Below are 21030 nucleotides of genomic sequence, written 5' to 3'. Positions count from 1 at the left end.
CATAAAAATGAGCCACCCCAAGACCTAAAGGGAGCCTGAACCATGAACATCACTTACATGGCAGCTGACAAATGGAAGCCGGGAACTCTTTTCCACATCAGTAAGAATTGATTACATATGGTCACTGTACACCAGTCCAGTCAAAGGAGACCTTGAAATAGACCACTGTAGAATTTGGCAGTCTTTGGACTGCAAGACCAATCTGCTCTGTGGTCTACCTTTCTATGGCCTGAACACTCGGAAATGAGGTTTGTACTTTAGAGTGGTTTCTGTCTGCTAGCTGCCTGCTACTCTGATTAAAGACCTGAATAAATCAATGTAAAAGAGGAAAGATATATTTTGGCTCGTGATTTTGGAGGTTTCAGGTCACAGTAGGCTGGATTCACTGTGATAAACCTGTGTAAAGGAGGAAGATTAAGACAGCAGGAGCCAATGACAGAGAAGGCTGCTTGCCAGAAAACAGAAAACACACACACATAGAAAGAGAGACAGAGAGACAGAGAGAAAAGAGACAGAAAAGGGAGTTGGGGGAAGACAGAACACAGTTGGACCTCTACAAACCTACTTCCTCCAGTTAGGTCCTACTTTATAATTTCTATCCCATTGCCAAAAAATAAAGCCATCAAAGGATTAATCCAGTAAGTTCAAAGCCATCATGGTCCTATTACTTCCCTGTAGTCCTACTTCTGAACATGGCACTAGGGAGCAGTTCTTAAAGTACAAGCAGTGGGCATACTGTTATTCTTTTGGCCCCTGCCCTGGCCACGCCTACTCCTTTTAACCTCTGACCTCGCCCACCATTCCCTCTCTTTCTGTTTCCTCCCCTGCGGTGTACACACGGGACTCTGCCTCTCTCCTCCTCTTTCTCCTTTCTTCTCTCTCTCTCTCTCTCTCTCTCTCTCTCTCTCTCTCTCTCTCCCCCTTTTTTAATAAACATTTATGGCTATTTTCTGTGTTTATATGTCTGACCCGCCCCATGCCTGCCCTCCCGCTGGTGAGAAGCTGTAGCCGCTTGTTCTCGGGTGCTGGACCCTAGAGCCGGCGCCCGGCACTGCTGGAACCCGCCAGAATTTGCTGCAGGGCGGGGGACCCCAGGGATATTTTTTAAGAACAAGATTGGTGCCGTGACTCGGATGATTCGCCCGCCCCGGATTTCCACCTGGGGCCAAAGTTCCGGCTTTCGGCTCTGTCCGGGACTCAGCTCCCTCCTGGGGCAGAATCAGGACCTGAGTACGACCACGTGTTCCATGCAGCTCCTCCAAACAACAAATCAACTAATCGTGAGTGTCCCCATCTCGGCCAGCTTAACCATCTCTTTTAACCCAAGGGATTGACCGTTGAGCTCCCGGCAACCCTTCACAGTTTTTAGGGATGGGGGGACCTCCAACCGTGGGCTTTCAGGGCCCCAGTTGTTCCCTTCGCTGGCATTCAATCTGGCTTGTCTCCTGTGCTAAGCCTGTGCCTGAGATGACTGGCCTTAGGCAGCCCCTCAGCCCACCCGTTCCTGGAGGCCCGGGGCCTCCAGTCTTTCTCTTTTTCTTTTTTCATTCGTTTTCTTCCTTCTTTTCGGTGTAACTGCTGCTACGGTGCAGCATGCGGCTACAGTGCGGCCTGATCTAGGCTGGATCCCTCTTGCATGTGAGTCAATTCAGCTAGGTTATAGCCCCCCCCCCCATGGAATCGGATGCCTTTCCATAGGGCCCGGAGGTTCGTGCCATCTGCATCTCGCCTTAATGGGGAGCCGTTCTCTTGTAAGCTTGAGGTGCCACGGGTGTTTGCATAGCCTTCACCATGGGAGCCAAGCTATCCAGACCTATCCCTCCGGCCTCATGCTTTAATGCCTTACACTTACACAGCCGTTTTTCGGTTCCAGCCTTTTGCCCCTTCCCTGTGCGGCTTTTATTGTGGCATGGCGGGCTCTCTAATAGAGCAGACTACACGTGGCGGTCGCCATCTTGGCTGAAGGCCAGATGGGTCAGGTGACTTTTTCTGCCACCTTGGCTGAGGGCCAGACCATGTGACCACACTCTCCTGGTTTTACTCCCAGTTTTACCCTGCCTTCTCACCCGGTTTTCACTAAAATCCTCCTGTTAACTCTGTTACATGTGTTTTGAGCAATGGCATGTCTCTGATAGGGCCCATCAGAGTTGTCCACTTGCCCAATTCCTGTTCACTCTTTCTATACATAATAATACATATATTTTAAACTGCTATGTACTTTTAAGACTCTTAAGCTGTTCTCTACCATTGTCAATTCTGCCACTAACCTTATATTACAAGCAGTCTTTTTCCCTCTATCTGCCTTTTTACAAACGTAAATCTTACCTGTTGAGAGCCAGTGTGGTCAAGCTCAGACCCAACTTTCCAAACAAATTCTATACTATAGTTTTATCTGATAAACAGCCCTCAACTGCTCAGAGATCTGGGGAATGTGATATTTAAGTATTTAATTATTAAAAACTTTTCAAAACAATAAAAAAGAGACAGCTTGGCTCCTAGTAGCAGCTCTCTGCTCCCTCCAAAGAAGACAGAAGACAGACAAGCACAGAACAACTTCCTTCTGCATTTTGCTTCGACTGCAGAGCGCTGACCATTGGGCAAACCTGCCTTTCATCTGAAGTAAAGACCTCTAGACATGGACGGAATCACGGGAATGTACAGCCTAGCTGCTCAGGTCAAGGTAGGCCTGTCTTCCTACAGATTTCTTAGCCCACAGGATATTCTGGAGCCTGGCAGGCCCTGCGCTAAACAGCAAAGTTCAAGTGCAACCTTCAGCGACCATGGAGGACCCAAAAAGAGTAGCTCTGGGTGCCAACCAAGTAAGTTCTCTGTCATTTTTTAATCAGTAACTCAAGTAAAATCTTATCCTTCTCAAAGATCTCTGACAGTTTGACAGCTGAGAGGTTTTGCAAGGTGACCTCACCAAACAAATTTCAAACCAAATTTATCTCTTATGCTACAGTCATTATGTGTCTAAAACTTCTGTTTTCACAAATCCAAGGAGTTCTCATGAGTTCCAGGGAGCCAAATTAAAGAATCCATCTTAAACAGGTCAGATACCCCCTCAATCCCCTGGTCCTAAAAATTTTTTTCCCCTTAATTTAACTTTGTTCTTTGTTCTGCCAATACCTTAAACAGGGTAAGAGATACCAGACATTTCCATGCCACAGACATTGGTCAAAAGCAAAGAGACCAGCTATGCCAGGATGTGCCCAGCACCCAGCCTTCTCTTGCCCCCCCCCCAAAGACGATGCCCACAATCAGCCGGAAGCAGTCTTGAGAATTCGCCGCCCCAATTCCTTCAAACTGGAGTGTCTAATTTGCTTTTTATTAAAAGCAAGATGTGGGAATGTTATTCTTTTGGCCCCTGCCCTGGCCACGCCTACTCCTTTTAACCTCTGACCTCGCCCACCATTCCCTCTCTTTCTGTTTCCTCCCCCGCGGTGTACACATGGGACTCTGCCTCTCTCCTCCTCTTTCTCCTTTCTTCTCTCTCTCTCTCTCTCTCTCTCTCTCTCTCTCTCCCCCCCCCTATTAATAAACATTTATGGCTATTTTCTGTGTTTATATGTCTGACCCGCCGCATGCCTGCCCTCCTGCTGGTGAGAAGCTGTAGCCACTTGTTCTCGGGTGCTGGACCCTAGAGCCGGCGCCCGGCACTGCTGGGACCCGCCAGAGTTTGCTGCGGGGCGGGGGACCCCAGGGATATTTTTTAAGAACAAGACATACTACACTAATATGCGAGTCATCTTCCAGAATCTAAGTCCTCTTTTGGCAAGATCACTGTATTACCCTTGTAAACATAGGGCCTCTTCATTTGAGATGATCACCCTTCATAACATGGCTCTTAAAGGCTATGCCCGGTTTTTACAGAATCTAAACAATGTGTTATAAAGCTCCCCCGTGCTCATTGTGGCTACTCTCCTGCTTCCCATTCTCTCCTCCATCCACTCTGAGAGCTTTAACCAACAAACCCATCAAATCCCTCCCCAGGCCCCCAGTTGCCATCCAACTGTGCACTCTGGTGTCTCAGATGGATTCTTTCTTCCACTTTTCAGTTGCATATGAGAAACAAGGGATCATGTCCTTCTTCTCCAGCCCCTTTCTTCCCAGGGAGCCTGGCAATCTGTTTTTGTCTATTTCTTCTCCTTTTTTAATATTGTCAGGGTCTCCTCTCTGACCTCGTCTTTTCCCCTCATTGTTATAAATACTGGAGTATTTATTTTTCTGACTTTCCCATCTACAGTCACAGCTAAAAGATTCTCATTTAGCCTCAAGGTTTAACACATCATCTATAATCTGACAACTGTATGCATCTCTCCAGCAATCCAGTACCGTGTAGCCTATTTCTAGCTGACAGCTTTAGCATATTCCTCAGGTATTTAAATTTACCACATTCAGAGTTACTTCTCTGCACATGAATTTCTTCCTTCTTTAGGCCACTCGCTCAGTCACACACACCAACAGCTAAGGAGTCATTTGCTTTTTTTTTTTTTTAACCCCTTTCTTACAGAGTCAAACATCAAATTCTGACAAGTCTTTCTTTACATGTTTGTAATAAGACCAATTTTCTAGCTTTAGGCACTGACAGATGCTAGATCACTTACCTAAAATGTGCAACTTTGCAAAGACCAAGAGTATGGGTGAGAGAAGGAAGGCAAGGAAGAGAAAGAAAGAAAGAAAGAAAGAAAGGTGGAAAGGAAAAAAAATGAAGGAAGGAATGAAGGAAAGAGAAGGAACAAAAATGAAGGAAAGAGAAGGAAGACACCCTCCCACACTCACAGACAGAAACAGAGACAGACTGAGAGACAGAGACAGAGATGGACAGAGAAATAGAGGCAGAGAAAGAGACAAAAGAAGGAATAGAAAACTACAAGAGAATTTTTTGGTTACCATTATTCCTCTAGCCCATCATCTCTCCCCACATTACAGTAATAGGACTCTGACTCATCTTCCTCCATTAGTTAGGGTTAAAATTAATTCTAGGGTTAAAATGTTGGATGATCAACAGTGGCCAAGATATATAAGAGGGCTTGCAGTTATGCTGTGAGATAACCAAGCCAACCAGAAAGGAGGGCAAACAGTGCTCTGGACAAAACTATAAATCCCCTCTTGGTATTCCCTGCCAGGTTCTCCCAGAGCCCCTCCCATAGCAGCATGCACAAAGCATCCTTGCCATCTTCCCAAGTGACCTTGTCAAAATTATGGGTACATAAACATCCCTACATGCAATGCAATACATGCTATTGAAACAGTCTGACTTTAAGGACGACCTCTGAGAAACTTTTATCTATTCCAGAAAAGGGAATGCATGGATCATCTCAGGGGTAGGCAAGCTATTAGATTTTAGAAGCAGACTTTGTGTAACAGCCATTCACCTTGTTCTACTCTCTCTATCTCTAGAGGGCGTATTTTCATTTTCTTTATTGTGACAGATAAACTTTAGCTACTCATTCTGCTACTGGCCTCACGTGAATTCTTCCCCTTCAAGAGCACAAAAACTGAGAGACTAGAATCGAATCTATTCCCACAGTAGAAATGAATTTAAGAATAAAGATGAAATCATGCTACTACTGTCTTTCCTAAGACATTCTAGTGACATTCCAGAAAATGTCACATAAAACTCGGTCTTCCCAATGGCAAATGTAGAGTCAAACTTTTTTCTAGGTGCACTGTCAGACCTGCCATCTTCTCAAATATGTAACCCTGCTGGCACGGATGGAGATATTCTAAAGATATGCCTTACCCCTCCCTTTGACCATCAGATTCTTGAAATAATGGACCCTAAGAAATTGGAATTCATCCCCCAAATTTTAGTAGGTGCAAGGCGGAACTCACTTCTAACTCCAACTCATTAATGAGGAGCTCTGGACAGTTGATGAATTTTCAAGGAGAGAGTTATTTTCTTTAAGGATAGGACCCTGAATAGGCCCACCACCATAGTGCCAAACCCAGGAATATGTGCAGGCAGCACAAACTGAACTTGATGGGTTATTTATTTATTTTTTTAAGGAGAGGAAGGTAGGGTTAGGAGGTAGGGGTGGGTCTGAGAGGAGTTAGGGGGATGATTATGGAATGAAGACAATTAAAACACATTGTAAAATTCTAAAAGAATTAATAAAATGCTTCCTTTTAAATGAATAGAGATAGGGAGTGAGAAAGCCAGGTTGGTTCAGACTTTTTTTTTTTTTTACTTTTTTTAAAAAATTTTATTAATACCTATGCCTTTCACCAGAATATAAATGTCTTAAGAATAGGAAATTTTCTTTCCCATTTTTTCATTGCAGATGTATATCTACTGTCTTGTATCCAGAATGGAAAGAATGGAGATCCTCTGCCAGCACTATGTCCTGCTCGTTGACTGTCAGGTTATTTAAACTATGAACCCCAAGAAATTACAACCACCTCAGGAACCTCCTGCTAGAGAATCAAAGTCTGAAGGCCTTGGCATCTGGAAGAGAGCTTTATCTGAAAGAGGGGGAACTTGTCCCCTGGGCAAAGAGTCACAATGTGCCTGATCCTAGAGGAGACACTAGAGCTGGGACAGTGGTGGGCAGACCATTGCTGCCTCTGCAGAGTTGTGGGCAGACCATTGCTGCCTCTGCACAGTTGTGAGCAGACCTTTGCTGCCTCTGCACGAAGACTCCACCCTCCTAGTGTCAGAGTTGATCTTAAGGGGACGATGCATCACACAGACAAGAACCCAACTTCCTACAGTCAGTTCTCTGGAAGCTGTCAGTTCTGTGGACTGTAGAAATGGGCAAACCCACCTACATAAGTATCGGTGGGAATACTGGCCTCCTTCTCTCTTGTCCAGGCTTCCCTTCTGAGAGTGTTACACTCTGTAGTGGTCCGTTTTACTCCTATTGAGTCTCACCCTCTTACTCTAAAAATAAAATAAAAAAACCTGCAAGTGCTTAGTAAACTCTCTGCTCTGTGTTTCTCCAGTGAATTCTTTCAGTAAATACTCCAAGAGCTGAGGGCACTTCAGAGTCAGGACCTGGATGTGGTATCATGATCTGGAATAATTTGTTTGTTCTCGCCCTGACCTGAATTGCATGAAAATGTTAACCTTGGTAATATTCTTTATTGTCTTCAAGACCTGGATAGGGCAAAACATGAGTTTGTAAATACATATTGATTGACAGCATGGAAAGAGGTAGACTAGCTTCTAGCAAAGTTCATAGATGAGAAAATGAGGAGAGAGAGAGAGAGAGAGAGAGAGAGAGAGAGAGAGAGAGAGAGAAATGCGTGAGAGCAAAGGTAAATCTACCCTATATTCCATAAGGACGGTGACTTGACACTTTTAACCCTGCCAGTGCTCAGGCACCTGGCCATCTGTTGGTTCCTCCTCAACCATATATCAGGCCTCACTCTCCCTGAAAGAGCTCTGAGAATGGAGAAGGGCAGCAGATGCTTCTGAGGAGGCCCAGATGGTGCTCTGGGATGCATCTAGAATCTCAAATCAGTCATGGCTGCAGCTTCCCTGTTACCTGCTTTGATCTCGAACACATCTAATAGATTTATAGAATGCAGACTGCTGGAGGCTGCTCCCTGAAACAGGTGGGGACATTTTGCATTTTTGGCAAGGCAAACTGCTGTTGCTTGGCTACTTTTGTATTTACATAAAGGATGTTGATAAACAAATGAGTGTATTAGAAAGTCACAGCAAGGGTAATCAGGCAGCCGGTTAGCCTGATAAGCTGAAAAATATCACATCTTGATCACTTCTCTTCCCAGTGCCTAGCCTAGTGGCAGATCTGCACGGTACAGCTGTGCAGACTGCACAACTTCATAGACTAGCTTGACAACACTCTGTGTGGGTAGCAGCCCTTGAAATTACATAAGGCTAACATGGGCCCCCACTTTGGTTAGTATTCATGTCAGCTGGGCATATCAAGGAACACTCTAAAATCTGCTGAAGAGAAGAGAAAGAAGCAGCCCAGAGGCTTGTGGGCATACTGGGTGATATCTCAGATGGCCACTGGGCAACTGACAGGAAGCTTGAATTAGCCACTTCTTCTCAGAAGAAAGGAACAAAGAATTAGAGTTGGTAGCCCTGGGACATTGCTCATAAGATTGGCTTCCCTCCTGGATGGTAGTGAGCCTTGCCTACATAATTGATTTGATAAAATAACTTCTCCAAAGGTATGAAAGTTAGAAAGGCTAGATGCCTTATTTTGGGGATAAATCACTTTCACTCTGCTCATTCATTCCTTCTGGGGATGTGTCAAGGAAATAATTTCAGAACCCCTATCAAATACGCAGGTGACTAGAAAACTTCTATCTGACCTCTCTGACCCTCCTCTTACCCTATGGGGTCTGCTCCTTATAAGCAGTTGAAAGGGTCGTTCTACAACATAAATCAGACTCTGCAGCCTACCCCCCTTTCCTTCTTGCTGAGAATGGAGTCTGAAGCTTTGCAGAAGTTTCTCCGCAGCCTCTGCAGGAACAGACTTCACTCTCTGTAGGCACAGCTTCCATTCTCTGCAGGAGTAACCCACCACTCTTTTCAGGAATGGCCCCCATTCTTTGCAGAAACAGTTCCTCATTCTCTGCAGCATAAGACCCCATTTTCTGCAGGAACAGCCCCCCCCCATTCTCTTTAAGAGCAGACCCCATTCGCAGCAGGAGTAACCCCTAGTTCAGTGCTTTGTAATTTACTCCCTTTACCCTCCAAGCCAAGCACAGCTGTCCCCATCCGCTTTCCCATTCTCTATTACCTCTGCAGCCATACTTCTTGAAGGTTGCTTCCTCCCATTCCTTCCCTGACTGCACTCAGCTGCAAGAGGAGTCCATGGATCATCTCTCCCAGGTACTCCTTTCCTTTGCCTGTTTTTTTTTTTTTTTCAGAATGGGCAGCGTGCTTCTGCCTACTATCTCCCTACTGTATGAAATGCCGAACTTGTGAAACAATGGGCTTTTATTCCGGGTTCTATCTCCTGCACCCAAAAAAAAATGACCTGGTATGTAACTGACTTGAAGTGTGAGATTCAAGAAAGAACAAGTGAAACTACAAAGTGCCTAAACAGCAAATCAGGGCTGAAGACAAGACTGTGGATAAAGTGTTTGCTGCACAAGAATGAGGCTCTCGGTTCAAATCCCCAGCACCACTCGTTCCTTGCTCAAAGTCTACTATCCTGTGGCTTCATGGCAGCAATTTTTAAAGAAAGTCGTCTGTATGTCTCTCCTCTTTTATACCATATTGGATCCTGTTCCAAAATAAGTTCAGGGAATCCACACAGGTGTGCTGACCGGGGGTTCTCTACTAGCGACTGTGTGCATCCCTAGGAGAGCAGAGAAGCAGACAGACCAAGTCTCGTGTTCATGGTGCTCATGTAACAAGCCCAACAGAAGGGAAGATGTCCTTAAGCATCAGTTCTCAGTCTCTGTGAAGCAGACTTCTTGGGGACCACATACCAGATAGCTTGAATAGCAGATATTTATATCATGATTCCTCAAAGGAGGAAAATTGCAATTATAAAGTAGCAACAAAACAATTTTAGGATTTGGGGTCACCACAGCCTGAGGAACTGTATTAAGGGGTGAAGCATTAGGAGAGTTAAGAACCACTGTTTTAAAGAGAAACGGTGTCTCTCAGTCTCACTAGAACACTTGAGACAATGGACTCCAAAGAGAGAGGGATTTCTCCAGGAATTTCCTGCTAGAAGAAAGACTAGGCCCCAGCCAGATGGAAAACTTATCTCCCAGAAAGCGATTTCACACAGTTCTAGCAAGTTGTCAGAGCACCTTACAGGGAGAGGTTGAAGCACAGACAATGATCGGGAAATGGTGACCAGGACCACATCTTGACTGGGTCTGCTTAGACACACATGTTATTAGCTGTCTATTTAAACTTTAATCTTACTTCAGGACCCCAATGATTGTCTTGGAAAAGTCAATTTATTGTTTGCTACATCTCCTTGTTTCTTTTCTTGATTTGGTCATACTGAATAAATCTCATTTTTATGAATTTTGCTGTTAATTTGACTCTTTTACTTATCTTATTGAGGTCAGGTGGCAGAGTCTGGCTTGGAACACAGGTTATACCCTCCATAATACTTACAGGCACTGAGCATATATGAGTCTTTTTGTAAGCCAACAAACAGGAAGTGCCATCAGTTACTGATGAATAGATGGAACAAAACAGAATATAAGGGGGCAGGATGATTGTAGCTTGGAGTGGTATAAAACTCAAATGCCTCCTAGATATGTACCTACAGACAGATCTCAGTGATAAGAGGGACAAAGCATGAGTGAGAACATTCTTGACTCAAGGCATGTCTTGCACAGGGGAGAAGAAAGGCAATAGCCATAGTTTACCCAGATGCAGAAATAACAGAGAATGTGGGAAAACTCATGTCCTCTAAGTAAATAACTCGAAGCAAAGAGGACTGTGAGCATGGCGATGGTCCAGAGAAGTAGCCAGACTACTCTCGTGTTCTATGGGGTACACATGAGCCAAACCCGCCTCCCCTAAATAGAGAGTGACTCCTGCTAAGGATGCCCAAGTCATGTATGCACTGCTCCCCTACTATAGTAACGTAGCATCGAAAGCATATTAACTAAGCCTGTTCCCTCACAATGCAAAAACCCTCCTTCTCTTGAAGACCTTTAAGAGGGGATGCCTTGCTTTGGTGAGAAAAAGGCTTCTACTTCAGACCCATCATATATTGCTTGCTGGAGCACTAACCTCTCTTCTAGAGGACCATTCAACCAAGCATCTCTATCTGTATCTCTACTGCTTGTGTGCACTTTCCCCCAAACTTAACAAGACTGAAGAAAACTCAGCAAGAAAAAAGCAGAGTAGGAAATGAAGGCTCAAAGGACAGACAACCATAGGCCATCTAAGGAAAAATCAGCAAATTACTTCTGTTGGAGAACTGCTTTATCTCTACTTCAGTCTTTCAGGCCATGTGCTACGGCTCAGCCATGATTTTACTCTTAGCAGAAATCCTGTCTTGGAAAATGGCACTCAATGTGCCCACATCAACATGCATGTACATGGCTAAGTCCCAATATAGCTCATTCATATAAAGCAGCAGTCACTAGAACGGAAGGCCTGTCTGGGATACAATCTGTGGTCCCTAACCGAAGCCACCTAAGTACTAAGGCAGAGTTTACATGCAGGTCTGATTATGGTGCTGGCAGAGAGGCTGTAATACTATCAACAGAACCTACTGGAAAGCCTTTTCAAAAGGGCCTGATGTGATCACCCGCTGTTGGGGTCTTGGGGAACAGAACCAGCACTTAAAAACACAAGATTGTTAAATAAGAGCAACCATTCTGAAAAGAAGTGGCTATTTAAAAATAGTCTCAAGAAACACATAGCAGCAAAGTGGCAGGGGCTGGAGAGAAAAATAGCGTTGTTATAGGGAACAAAGACTGTTCACAGCGGCTGTTTGGGGCATTACTAGCCAGGTGCTTTTCAGGCTTTGGATGAAAACATTTACTGCTGATTATCAGCCAAACAGCCAACCAGGATATGAAGCTGAATGGGATCCCACAAATACCGAGAGGGTCAGTTTTCTATTTCAGACCCACGAGGACCCCTGATCAATACCACTGCTTCCATTGGGGGCATCAGATGCTGAAGTTTTCACTCTTCCTTCTTGTAGATTTTCTTTTCCTACCAGCTGCAGTGAGGAACTGAATTACAATAAAAGAAAATGTTAATCGAAGCCACACACACTGCACAGAGATTAGCAATCAGGACAAAGCCTTAAACCTATGAAAAGATGAGAAAACCAATTTGTCTATGGACTTTGCAACCCCCTTCCTCATCTGCCTGCTGTGTATGAACTCTTTGTACTGTGTTTGCACCATTGGGGTATCTGAAAATTCTGCTGCTGCTCCTTATTCTGCTGTACTTAGGCAAAGCTTCAATTCAGAGAGGAAACTATAAGTAGTAAGGACTTATAAAACATGTATCTTTTGCCCTGTGTCCCAAGTAATGTTGTAAAGGAAAAGTGAAAAGTTAACTTTGATTTCACTACCAAAAATTTATAAAGTTCCACTTGGTTCTTTGTTTTTCAATTAAATATCTGCAAAACACAAATTCCTATTATTTCTATGTCTCATGAAAGTGTATGTGTATGAGGGGGGTCATTAGACAAAGAAATGATGGTATAATAGCCAGTTTAGAATCAAGCATCTCATTTGGTTCAGTACCTGAGAGCTACCCTGGCCTCTTCCAAAAGGCCATTTGGCTGTGACGTCCTAACCTAGGCATTGTAATAGGTTGCTGGGAAGGACACCAGAGAAACACAAGCACATTGACAGAAACTGAGATGGTTTAAGCCAGTCTAAATATCTGGTCCTGTATGCTAAAACCCAATTACCAATTATTACAAACTGATCTAGGCTTTGGATCTCTTAGCCAGGATCTCCTAGATGTGATAAAGGGACTCATCTATAAATCAGGCCTCTCCGGAAGACATATCAGCCTCTTGCCTGTGGTAAATCACTAAGAGGTTGCACAGCAGAGTGGAAAGCTAGGACTGGTGAGCTGCGGGGTAAGATAGCATGTGGGACTCACTATTTAAATTATTCAACCGTCTATCATTGTGACGTCACTAATGACACACTAACTATAGAGACATCTGAAATCCTCAAGGAAGGAAACACTCATGGAGTCATGGAATATGGCTCTTAATGCTGTTCTCCCTTTTCCCTGTCAACTGTTTCTATCTCCTTCCATTTCTAATACCCTCATGAATACTAACAATAAAAACTTGAGCCAATTCCCTTGCTGATGTTTTAAGGCCAAAGAAAGGCAGACTACTGTAGAGTGTCAACTGTTGGGTGGGGCTGGCATGAAGTCACTAAAGCCTCTGGCCAGAAGCTGGGCCACTGCAAAGTGTATGGTTCCAGAAGAAGGGAATGTATTAAGAGGGTTTAAGACCCAAGTGGCAGCCACCTGATGACTAATTCACTAGGCAAAAGACACAGATTCTTCGTGCTTGGAAAAAACTGAAAACCTACTGAGAACACCCAAAATAAGGGAGACTAACTATGTGTAAACAGTATCTCTGCTCTTCAATAATAAAGCCATGAGGCAGGCTCAGCCCATTGCTTTCCTGGTACACTTGAAGAAGATACCATCAGGGGCAGCATTGTTCCACCGACTAACCTTTCCATGTGGCAGGGCACTCAAGAGAATCCTGTGTCAGGTTTTCTCCAACATTCTGTGGCATGAGTGGTATACTGGACTCGCCTTATCCAGTTCTTCGTTGAATAGAGGTTAAGTAGTGAAATGTTGTTAACAAAATTTAATAACTAATCTGGGTGATGATCTTACATGGCTTTAATCCTAGCACTCAGGAGGCAGAGGCAGGTGTATATCTGTGAATTGAAGGCCAGCTTGGTATATAGAGTGAATTCCAGGGCAGCCAGAGAAACACAGAGAAACCTTGTCTCAAAAAACTAAAGCCAATGAATAAAAAAAAAAAAATAAGATTAACACCTGAAAAAAAAACTATGTCTCTGTTTAAATAAGAAAACAACACAGTATAAAATACAAGAAAGGAACAACCTAGTCACATTTTCCTTCTTTATTCAAAAGTTCAAAGTAGATTCCAATCCACTCTATCTTTTCTGTCCCTTCAGGCTTTCTCCAAGTGCCATCATCTGTCCCGTTATTACAGTAATCATTTTACAGTGTTCTTATTATTGCTATCTGCTTTTCAACATTGTTCATCTTCAGAGAGCAGATGTGACATTTTCATTCCCAAATACCCATGGTTCCCTGCTTACACACTTTGGTGAGTCTACAAAGCTTCAAGAGGAGATCTGTAGCGCCTTGCATGTGACACTTCTGCTTTCCCTGCACTGCTGCCCTTGGATCCTGGCACCACAGAACTGGAGAGGAGGGAAGGCATGACGAGGATGGTTCCTTGTAGTTTAACACACCCACTGGGGAATCCCTTAGCTGAAGAAGTATTCATGGCAATGTCAGCTTCCACGGCCCAAGACATTGAGTAGATTTGATTCTTGCCAAAAGTTTAATGTCGGAGTAACTTGTTGGGGGTACATACTGTTTCAAACTGTGCTTCCAAAATGAGGTTGATTAATTTTTCATTATTACAGTCTCTCATTTATGCAAGAGTTAAGGCAACTGTGAGTGCATTGACCCCTTTCCCTTTGTGCCACCGACTGCGAAAATCATCTGCTATTTCTCATGTTGTAATGCCATTTCAAATACCCTGTTATGTCCTGTTTCATTGTGTGTATATTTCACTTCACTTGTCATACTTGCCATGATGAGCAAGCAAGTAGCATATCCCTCTCTGTGTACCTGTTTTGCATTTTGGGTGATTATGTTTGTAGCATTTTTTTTGCATGACTGAGAACTTATTTAAAGCCCCCATTAAAGCCCCAGCTTTGAAACACATACATGAATGTGTCTTCTTCACTCTCTACCGTGGCTCTAAGTATAAGGAGCATAGTAGGACAGCCGATGTGGGAGGAGAAAAGATATTTTAAACGAATGTTAACGTGTGCTTGCCTTCGCTAGTATTCCCCCTGCCTTTCACAGCATTTCTTTAAAGCTGTAAAATTCGTCTGGATGTGGTGACTCCTGGCTACAGTCCCAGGCGCTCTGGAGGCAGAGGGAGAACAGGGTCGATAGTTCAAGGCCAGTATAGTTTACACAGTGAATTCCAGAACAGCCCGGACTGGAGACTGAAATCCCCATTTTCTCAAGATAAACAAAACATAGTGAAAATAACAACAAAATATCCAAGGCCACTTTGTTGGTGAGTTTTTGTCAGCTTTCCATGAATAGAGTCATCTAGGAAAAAGAACCTCAGCCATGGAACTGCCTCCAACAGACTGGAGGCAAGTCTGTAGGTCATTTTCTTGATTAGTGATTGTTATGGTTGGGCTCAATTCACTGTGGGGAGTGCCATCACGGGGCAGGTGGCAGTGGGTTGTTTAAGAAAGCAACTTGAGAATCATGAGAAGCAACCTAGTAAGTAGCTTTCTTCCCTGGTTTCTGTCTCAGCTTCTGCTTCCTGGTTGGCTTGCCTCAGTGATGGACAACAACAGAGGTATGAGACAAAGCAGCCTTTTCCAGCTCACAGTTGCTTTTGGCTACGGTGTTTGTCACAGCAACAGAGAACAAATACAGAAACCTACAAGAAAAAAAGAACACCCACCCCCAAAAAACCCCAAACACTCCTGTTCTATTCGGTCAGTTTGGGGTGTTGACAATAGCTGTGTGTTTCTTCTTCAGACAAACTCTGAGATTTCTGAGTGGGATTATCTTAAGTTATATCATTTCTGATCCCCGTAGTGGGCAGGTTTCACTTTGTGATCATATTTTTTGAGTTATCTCTAATATATAGAAGACAAAATTCCAATTTCCTAGGAAATGTTCCCATCACTCGACCTTACTACCACTTCTGGTTCCAGTACCGGTTCAGATATTTGATACCAATGGCCCTAGTTCTAACACGCAGTAGAATAATACTCCATGAGAAAAAAAAAGAGATTTTCTCAATGAAGGTTTGCTTCACACCCTGATTCTGTTCTAATATTCGCAGAAACATGTGTGCCTGATGCTGAAACATGCCTTTCCTTCTTTGAAAACAGCTCCCTCTTTCCACAATGCCTTTGGCCCTCAGTTACTTCAACCCATCCCCCCTCTTCTCATCACATTCCTAGATAAACAAGGCTACAGTGTGCACAGACTTCTGAGGCCTCCGATCCCCTACCTGTCTGGAAAGTTCGACTTCATTATGTACTGTACAGCTTGACAAAGCTTGTGTCACTCCCCACATGAAAGAAACAATGTACAAACAAACAGCATTTAATTCAGGGGATTCAGCATGATGCTTGCAGCCCTAACACATATTTCTTTCACTGTTCAAACACCACAATTCATTTTCTTAAACCAGGGCTATAATGTTAGTAAGGGACCTGATCCTGTGAGACCCTGCCCTACATGTATTAGTTCATTGGTTGGCTATGGCTATGTAGTATAAACTTATCTAGAAACTTCTTCAGATAACGAGTGATTATAAAACTTGAAATAAATGGATCAGTTATAGAGTCCCGTAAATTTTGGCAACACAGACTTTTGTGTGGACCACTCCCTCTAACAATACACCCACTGACTAAATCATTGCTTTTTGTAGAGACCAATCTCGTCTTGGAGCAGACGGTGCCAAGATTACACCCACTGACTAAATCACTACTTTTTGTAGAGACCAATCTAGTCTTGGAGCAGATGGTGCCAAGATTTAATTACAAAACAATACCACAGTACAAAGACTAGCTAGCCTCTACCATGGTATCACTTTACAATTTATATTATTTTGGGGTCTCTTTATGCTCACACCTATGCATAATTTCCAAATCCTAGAATCTATTCTTGTGTAGCTAAAGTTTACCACCACCATCTCTGATCATATTTCAGGACTTTAATTCTAGCAAGTCATAGGGTAGCAATGACCAATCAAGGTAACAGTGATCTTTTGCATAGTCCTTGAAACAAAAATAAATTTCACTGGGATGACATTTTACATCAAAAATAAAAACCTTATTTAGTCTTTGTGTTCTACTAATAAAATCAACCACTGAGAAATTTCACAGAGCTACCCTTAGCAGAATCAAAATGGATTTCAATTCTGCAACACAGTAAATAGTTATTACAGAATTTACTGTTGAGTTTTCTTTTTTTTTTCTGAGACAATGGAATTCTTTTTCTTGGGGTACTTAAATTATTAAATCAGGACAAAATGGAATGTCTGTGATGTTGTAAGTTTTCTAACTTAGCAAACAATAAAAAAAACATGCATTTTGCTGTGATGTCTTTGTTTCATTTGGCAACTTGCCTCTGCATAATTTAAATGCTATGGTTGCATATACACAGAGTAATTTTCTTAATTGATCACTCATGTTTCCCTAGCCATATGCCTGTCATTTGGGTGTGTGCATTTTCACTGTTCCTAGTTGGCAGCTCAGCACTTTTAATTATGCCAGTGAACCATGTAAAACATTGTAAGCCATGAAGAGTATACAAAGAGAAACAAATTTTATAAAACTGAGGGATTAGAAATCATGTTGTATGTATGAGGACAGCTTACTCTCTTCCATTGGTCTGGTTCTACCAGCAAAATGTCATCATCAGAAACTAGAATCAATGTTTGAATTTTCCCAAACCTCCTGTCAGTTTCAGGTTTGTAAATGACCAGGCATATGATCTTACATGAAATAGCTCCATAGTCACAAGTAGATATGGCCCAAGATGAAGAATAAAATAACACAAATAACACAGAAATAACACTCTAAAACAACATTACAACAGTATGTGCTTGTAACATTACTGCAGTCATTTTTACTTTTTATATCTCCAAGAAGAGGAAGATAGGATAAAATAAGACACACTTCTGATACTACGGCAGTAATTCCTGCTTTTCATATCATCAAAGTAAGTGTATAGGATATATTTAATGCCTTCAACCTTTGTACAAGACATTGTTTTAACAGGAAAATAAATATCTTCATATGATTTGATGACAGTCATTGTCCCCTCCAAAAAATTATACTAGTTACCAATCTACCAGCACACATTTACAATTTTTTTTATTTCTATTGCATTTCAGAACCTTAACTCATATTTTATTATTCCCTTGGCCCAGGAATAGAGGGAGGAAATAAAATGAAATTCAACTTGGTTTCACAGACAATAAACATACATTATGAATCTGAAAAACACTGTTGGAAGCAGCCAATGTTCAATGACTATATATTTTAGAAGACTTTCCTCTAATGTATTTTATGATGAAAGCCATAGTCTACAATCAGTGCCTTTAGTTTGAGAATTCTGCTTGGATTCATGAAATAGCCACTTTTTTTTTTTTAAAAAAGCAAGCTTATAGCTCTAGAATCACACAATTTAGGTTCCTGACATAACTTTCAGCAGGAAAGCCAGCTAAATGCCATGAATCTTTTATAAATAAGAAACAGAAAATGGAGGTCTTAATGAATTACTAAACCAATTTCTGGCAGTACAGATTTTTTTTTAAGTTTTTATATGTATTCCAATTTAATACTGATTTTTCTTTCTAAGTCTTTAAACAAACATTTAATAGCTTTGTTTAAGGGCCAAAAGGATGGATCATCAAGTACAGGCACTTGCTGCAAGGACTGGTAACTTAGGGTCAGTCTCTGAGACCCATCTGGTAGGAGAGACAGAACCCCTGCAAGTTGTTCCTGACTTTCACAAGCACGTGATGGCATGAACATGTATATTACACATACACACACACACACACACACACACACACATAAATGTATCAACATATTTATTCAACTTAAATTGGGACACAATAACCCCTGATGTTCAATATCCACTCAATTTCCAATAAGGCTTCCTCCTATATGAGTTACTAAAGATTCAGTCTCTTCAAGCATCAGCCATACTACCTCATTAGAGATGCTCACATCAACTGAAGAATTATCACATTAATCTTTTAGGCTTGTGTTACTTGCGTATATATAAAACTGTAGCCTGAAAGGTGAGTGCTAAAATCAAATGTGTATACATCATGTGTAGGATCAATACTTCAGGTTTACCTACTTGGTATGCAAACAACACATACAGCTAAATATATATTAACCACATTAAAAGCAACATATGAGGGTTGTCTAATTTATAAATTCATAAATTTATCAGTACATGCAAGGGCATGAATACTAACTGTATTTTGCACCAACTTCAAACACTGACAGCCTGATCTTTCTCAATCTCTTTCTCTCTCTTTCTTCTCCCTTTTTTCCTGTTCCTCTTAGAAAACTCCCTAGATCTCATTATGATTGTTTGCTGAGATTAAGAGATAAGTTATCAGGATAATGATACAGAATGATTGCTGCCCTTATCTTTCAGCCCATCTTGTTATATTTGATGGGTATGCAACTGGGTAACTCTAATGCACTGTATAGCTTGTGCACTATATTTGCAGCAACAGCCTAGATGAGCTATTAAAAGGACAGAACATCTATAGCAGTGGTTCTCAACCTTCCTCGCAAATACTGGGATACTTTAACACAGTTCCTCATGCTGTGGTGCCCAGACACCATAAAATTGTTTTTGTTGCAACTTCATAACTATAATTTCACAATTGTTATGAATCTGTAATTATCTGTGTTTTCTTATGGTTTTAAGCAATCCGTAGGAGAGGGTTGTTTGACAATCAAAGGGGTTGTGACCAGCAGGTTGAGAACTGCTGATCTTTAGTGATGCTAATAATGAGTAAGTGAGCACCATGCCTTCACAGCCACCTGGGACACAGGTACTGTGGCTGACTTCTATCCTGAAGAAACATTCATGTAAACACAGGAGTGGTAAGTGAGTGAGCAGGTCGGTTTTATTTAGTTAGATTAGGTCAACTTGACCTGAATAATGACTAATTATATCCATTTTATGCAAATATATTTACTTGGAAAGGTCATATGTCATTGGTTTTCAGTAGGTTCAAAAGATAATGAAAATTTTAGACTCCTGGACCATTAACCTATTAGTCCAACATTTTTATATTTTTGAATCTTCTGTTTTGTATATCAAAATATCTTTGAAGAACACAATCAATTTGGTTTCAATATGTACAGAACCAGACATTTCTGGAATACACTGTGAGATGTACATTTTCACTTACCTTTTCAGCTGACTGTGCAGTGCCAAAAAATATGGGGATGAAGGCAAGCCATACAATACACGTCGTGTACATAGTGAATCCAATGGGCTTGGCTTCATTAAAATTCTCTGGGACACCCCGAGTCTTGATGGCATACACAGTACATGTGACCATGAGAAGAATGCTATATCCCAAGGAGCAAATGATTTGAAGGTCTGTGATGTCACATTTGAGAACTCCCCTGGCTTGCTCTGGGTTCATTGTCTTATGCTCATCGTAGTCTATGATGATGTTGGGTGGGTCAACCCCAAACCAAATGAAGACACCTAGAAGCTGCACTGATATTAAACTGGAAGTGATTGCTAGTTGTGATGTCGGGCTTATGAGTCTGGGAGCTGTCACCGATTTCTTGCCCTGCTCAAATATGCGATAAATCCGGTTGGTTTTTGTTAGAAGGGCTGCATAACTAATGCACATGCCCAAGCCCAAGAAGACACGTCGGAAAGAACATACTGCCACATCCGGTTTGGCAATCATTAGGAAGGTGATGATGTAGCAGAGAAAGATGCCAGTCAATAACACGTAGCTGAGTTCCCGTCCAGAAGCCCTGACAATGGGCGTGTCATTGTATCGGATGAAAGTGGCCATGACAAAGATGGTGGCAATGATCCCCAACATTGCCAGGAAGACAGGAATGACAGCCCAGGGAGAGTGCCACTCCAGTTTGATGATGGGGATGTTCTGACAGCCAGTTCGATTTTCATTGGGCCTCTGGTCATAGGGACAATGTTGACATGTCATCTCATCAAACTGATACTGGTATCCATCACAGGGCTCACAGGTCCAGCAACAAGGGGTTCCCTTCTGTGTCTTCTTCCTCTGTCCAGGCTTGCAGGGCAATGTGCACACAGAGGGCGGGATCTCCCGGACTCCTTTGCCCCATTGCATGTCCTCTATCTGTATGTAGCATAAGAAATGAGAGAAAGCAGGCAGGTCATTCAAAAGATAAGAATCACACACACACACACACACACACACACACACACACGTTAATGACAAACAGTACCAGTGTTACTGAAGCTATCAGCAGGACAAGGAATTCTCTAGGGTAGCTAAACAGAAATACATGGACATGCGCTCAACTGCCTCCCCCAGAAGGGTAAGCACATTAGTCTGAAGATAGGGAATAGGGGCACACAAAACCAACAGTAATATGGAAAACCACTTATCTTTCAAAATAGGTGTTTTTACACACACACACATACACACTGAGGCTTAAAATAATTTTAGATAATACTGCAGTGCTGACCACTCCCTCCCCCTCCCCCCAGGATTTCACAGAACCTGTCAAAGTCCCTCAGATAATGGCCTGGTCATTGAGAACTGCTGG

At 42.4% G+C, this 21030-nt stretch overlaps 1 protein-coding gene across 7 annotated transcripts in view; it reads right to left on the bottom strand.

Moving 5' to 3' along the window:
- Grm7 (glutamate metabotropic receptor 7) overlaps nucleotides 1-21030 on the bottom strand; it is a 902923-nt gene that overhangs the window by 158974 nt on the left and 722919 nt on the right. For all 7 annotated transcript variants that reach the window (XM_041633580.1, XM_041633594.1, XM_041633599.1 and 4 more), the window contains one exon: nucleotides 19662-20597. In XM_041633580.1, coding sequence (XP_041489514.1) covers nucleotides 19662-20597 — 936 coding nt within the window. The remainder of the gene's footprint in view (nucleotides 1-19661; nucleotides 20598-21030) is intronic.

Source organism: Microtus oregoni, unplaced genomic scaffold (assembly GCF_018167655.1).
Source record: "Microtus oregoni isolate MIOR12 unplaced genomic scaffold, Mior012 000002F_ref0000024, whole genome shotgun sequence".
NCBI lineage: Eukaryota > Metazoa > Chordata > Mammalia > Rodentia > Cricetidae > Microtus > Microtus oregoni.
Note: the sequence above shows the minus strand (reverse complement) of the source record. Positions and strands in the feature narration are given on the sequence as shown.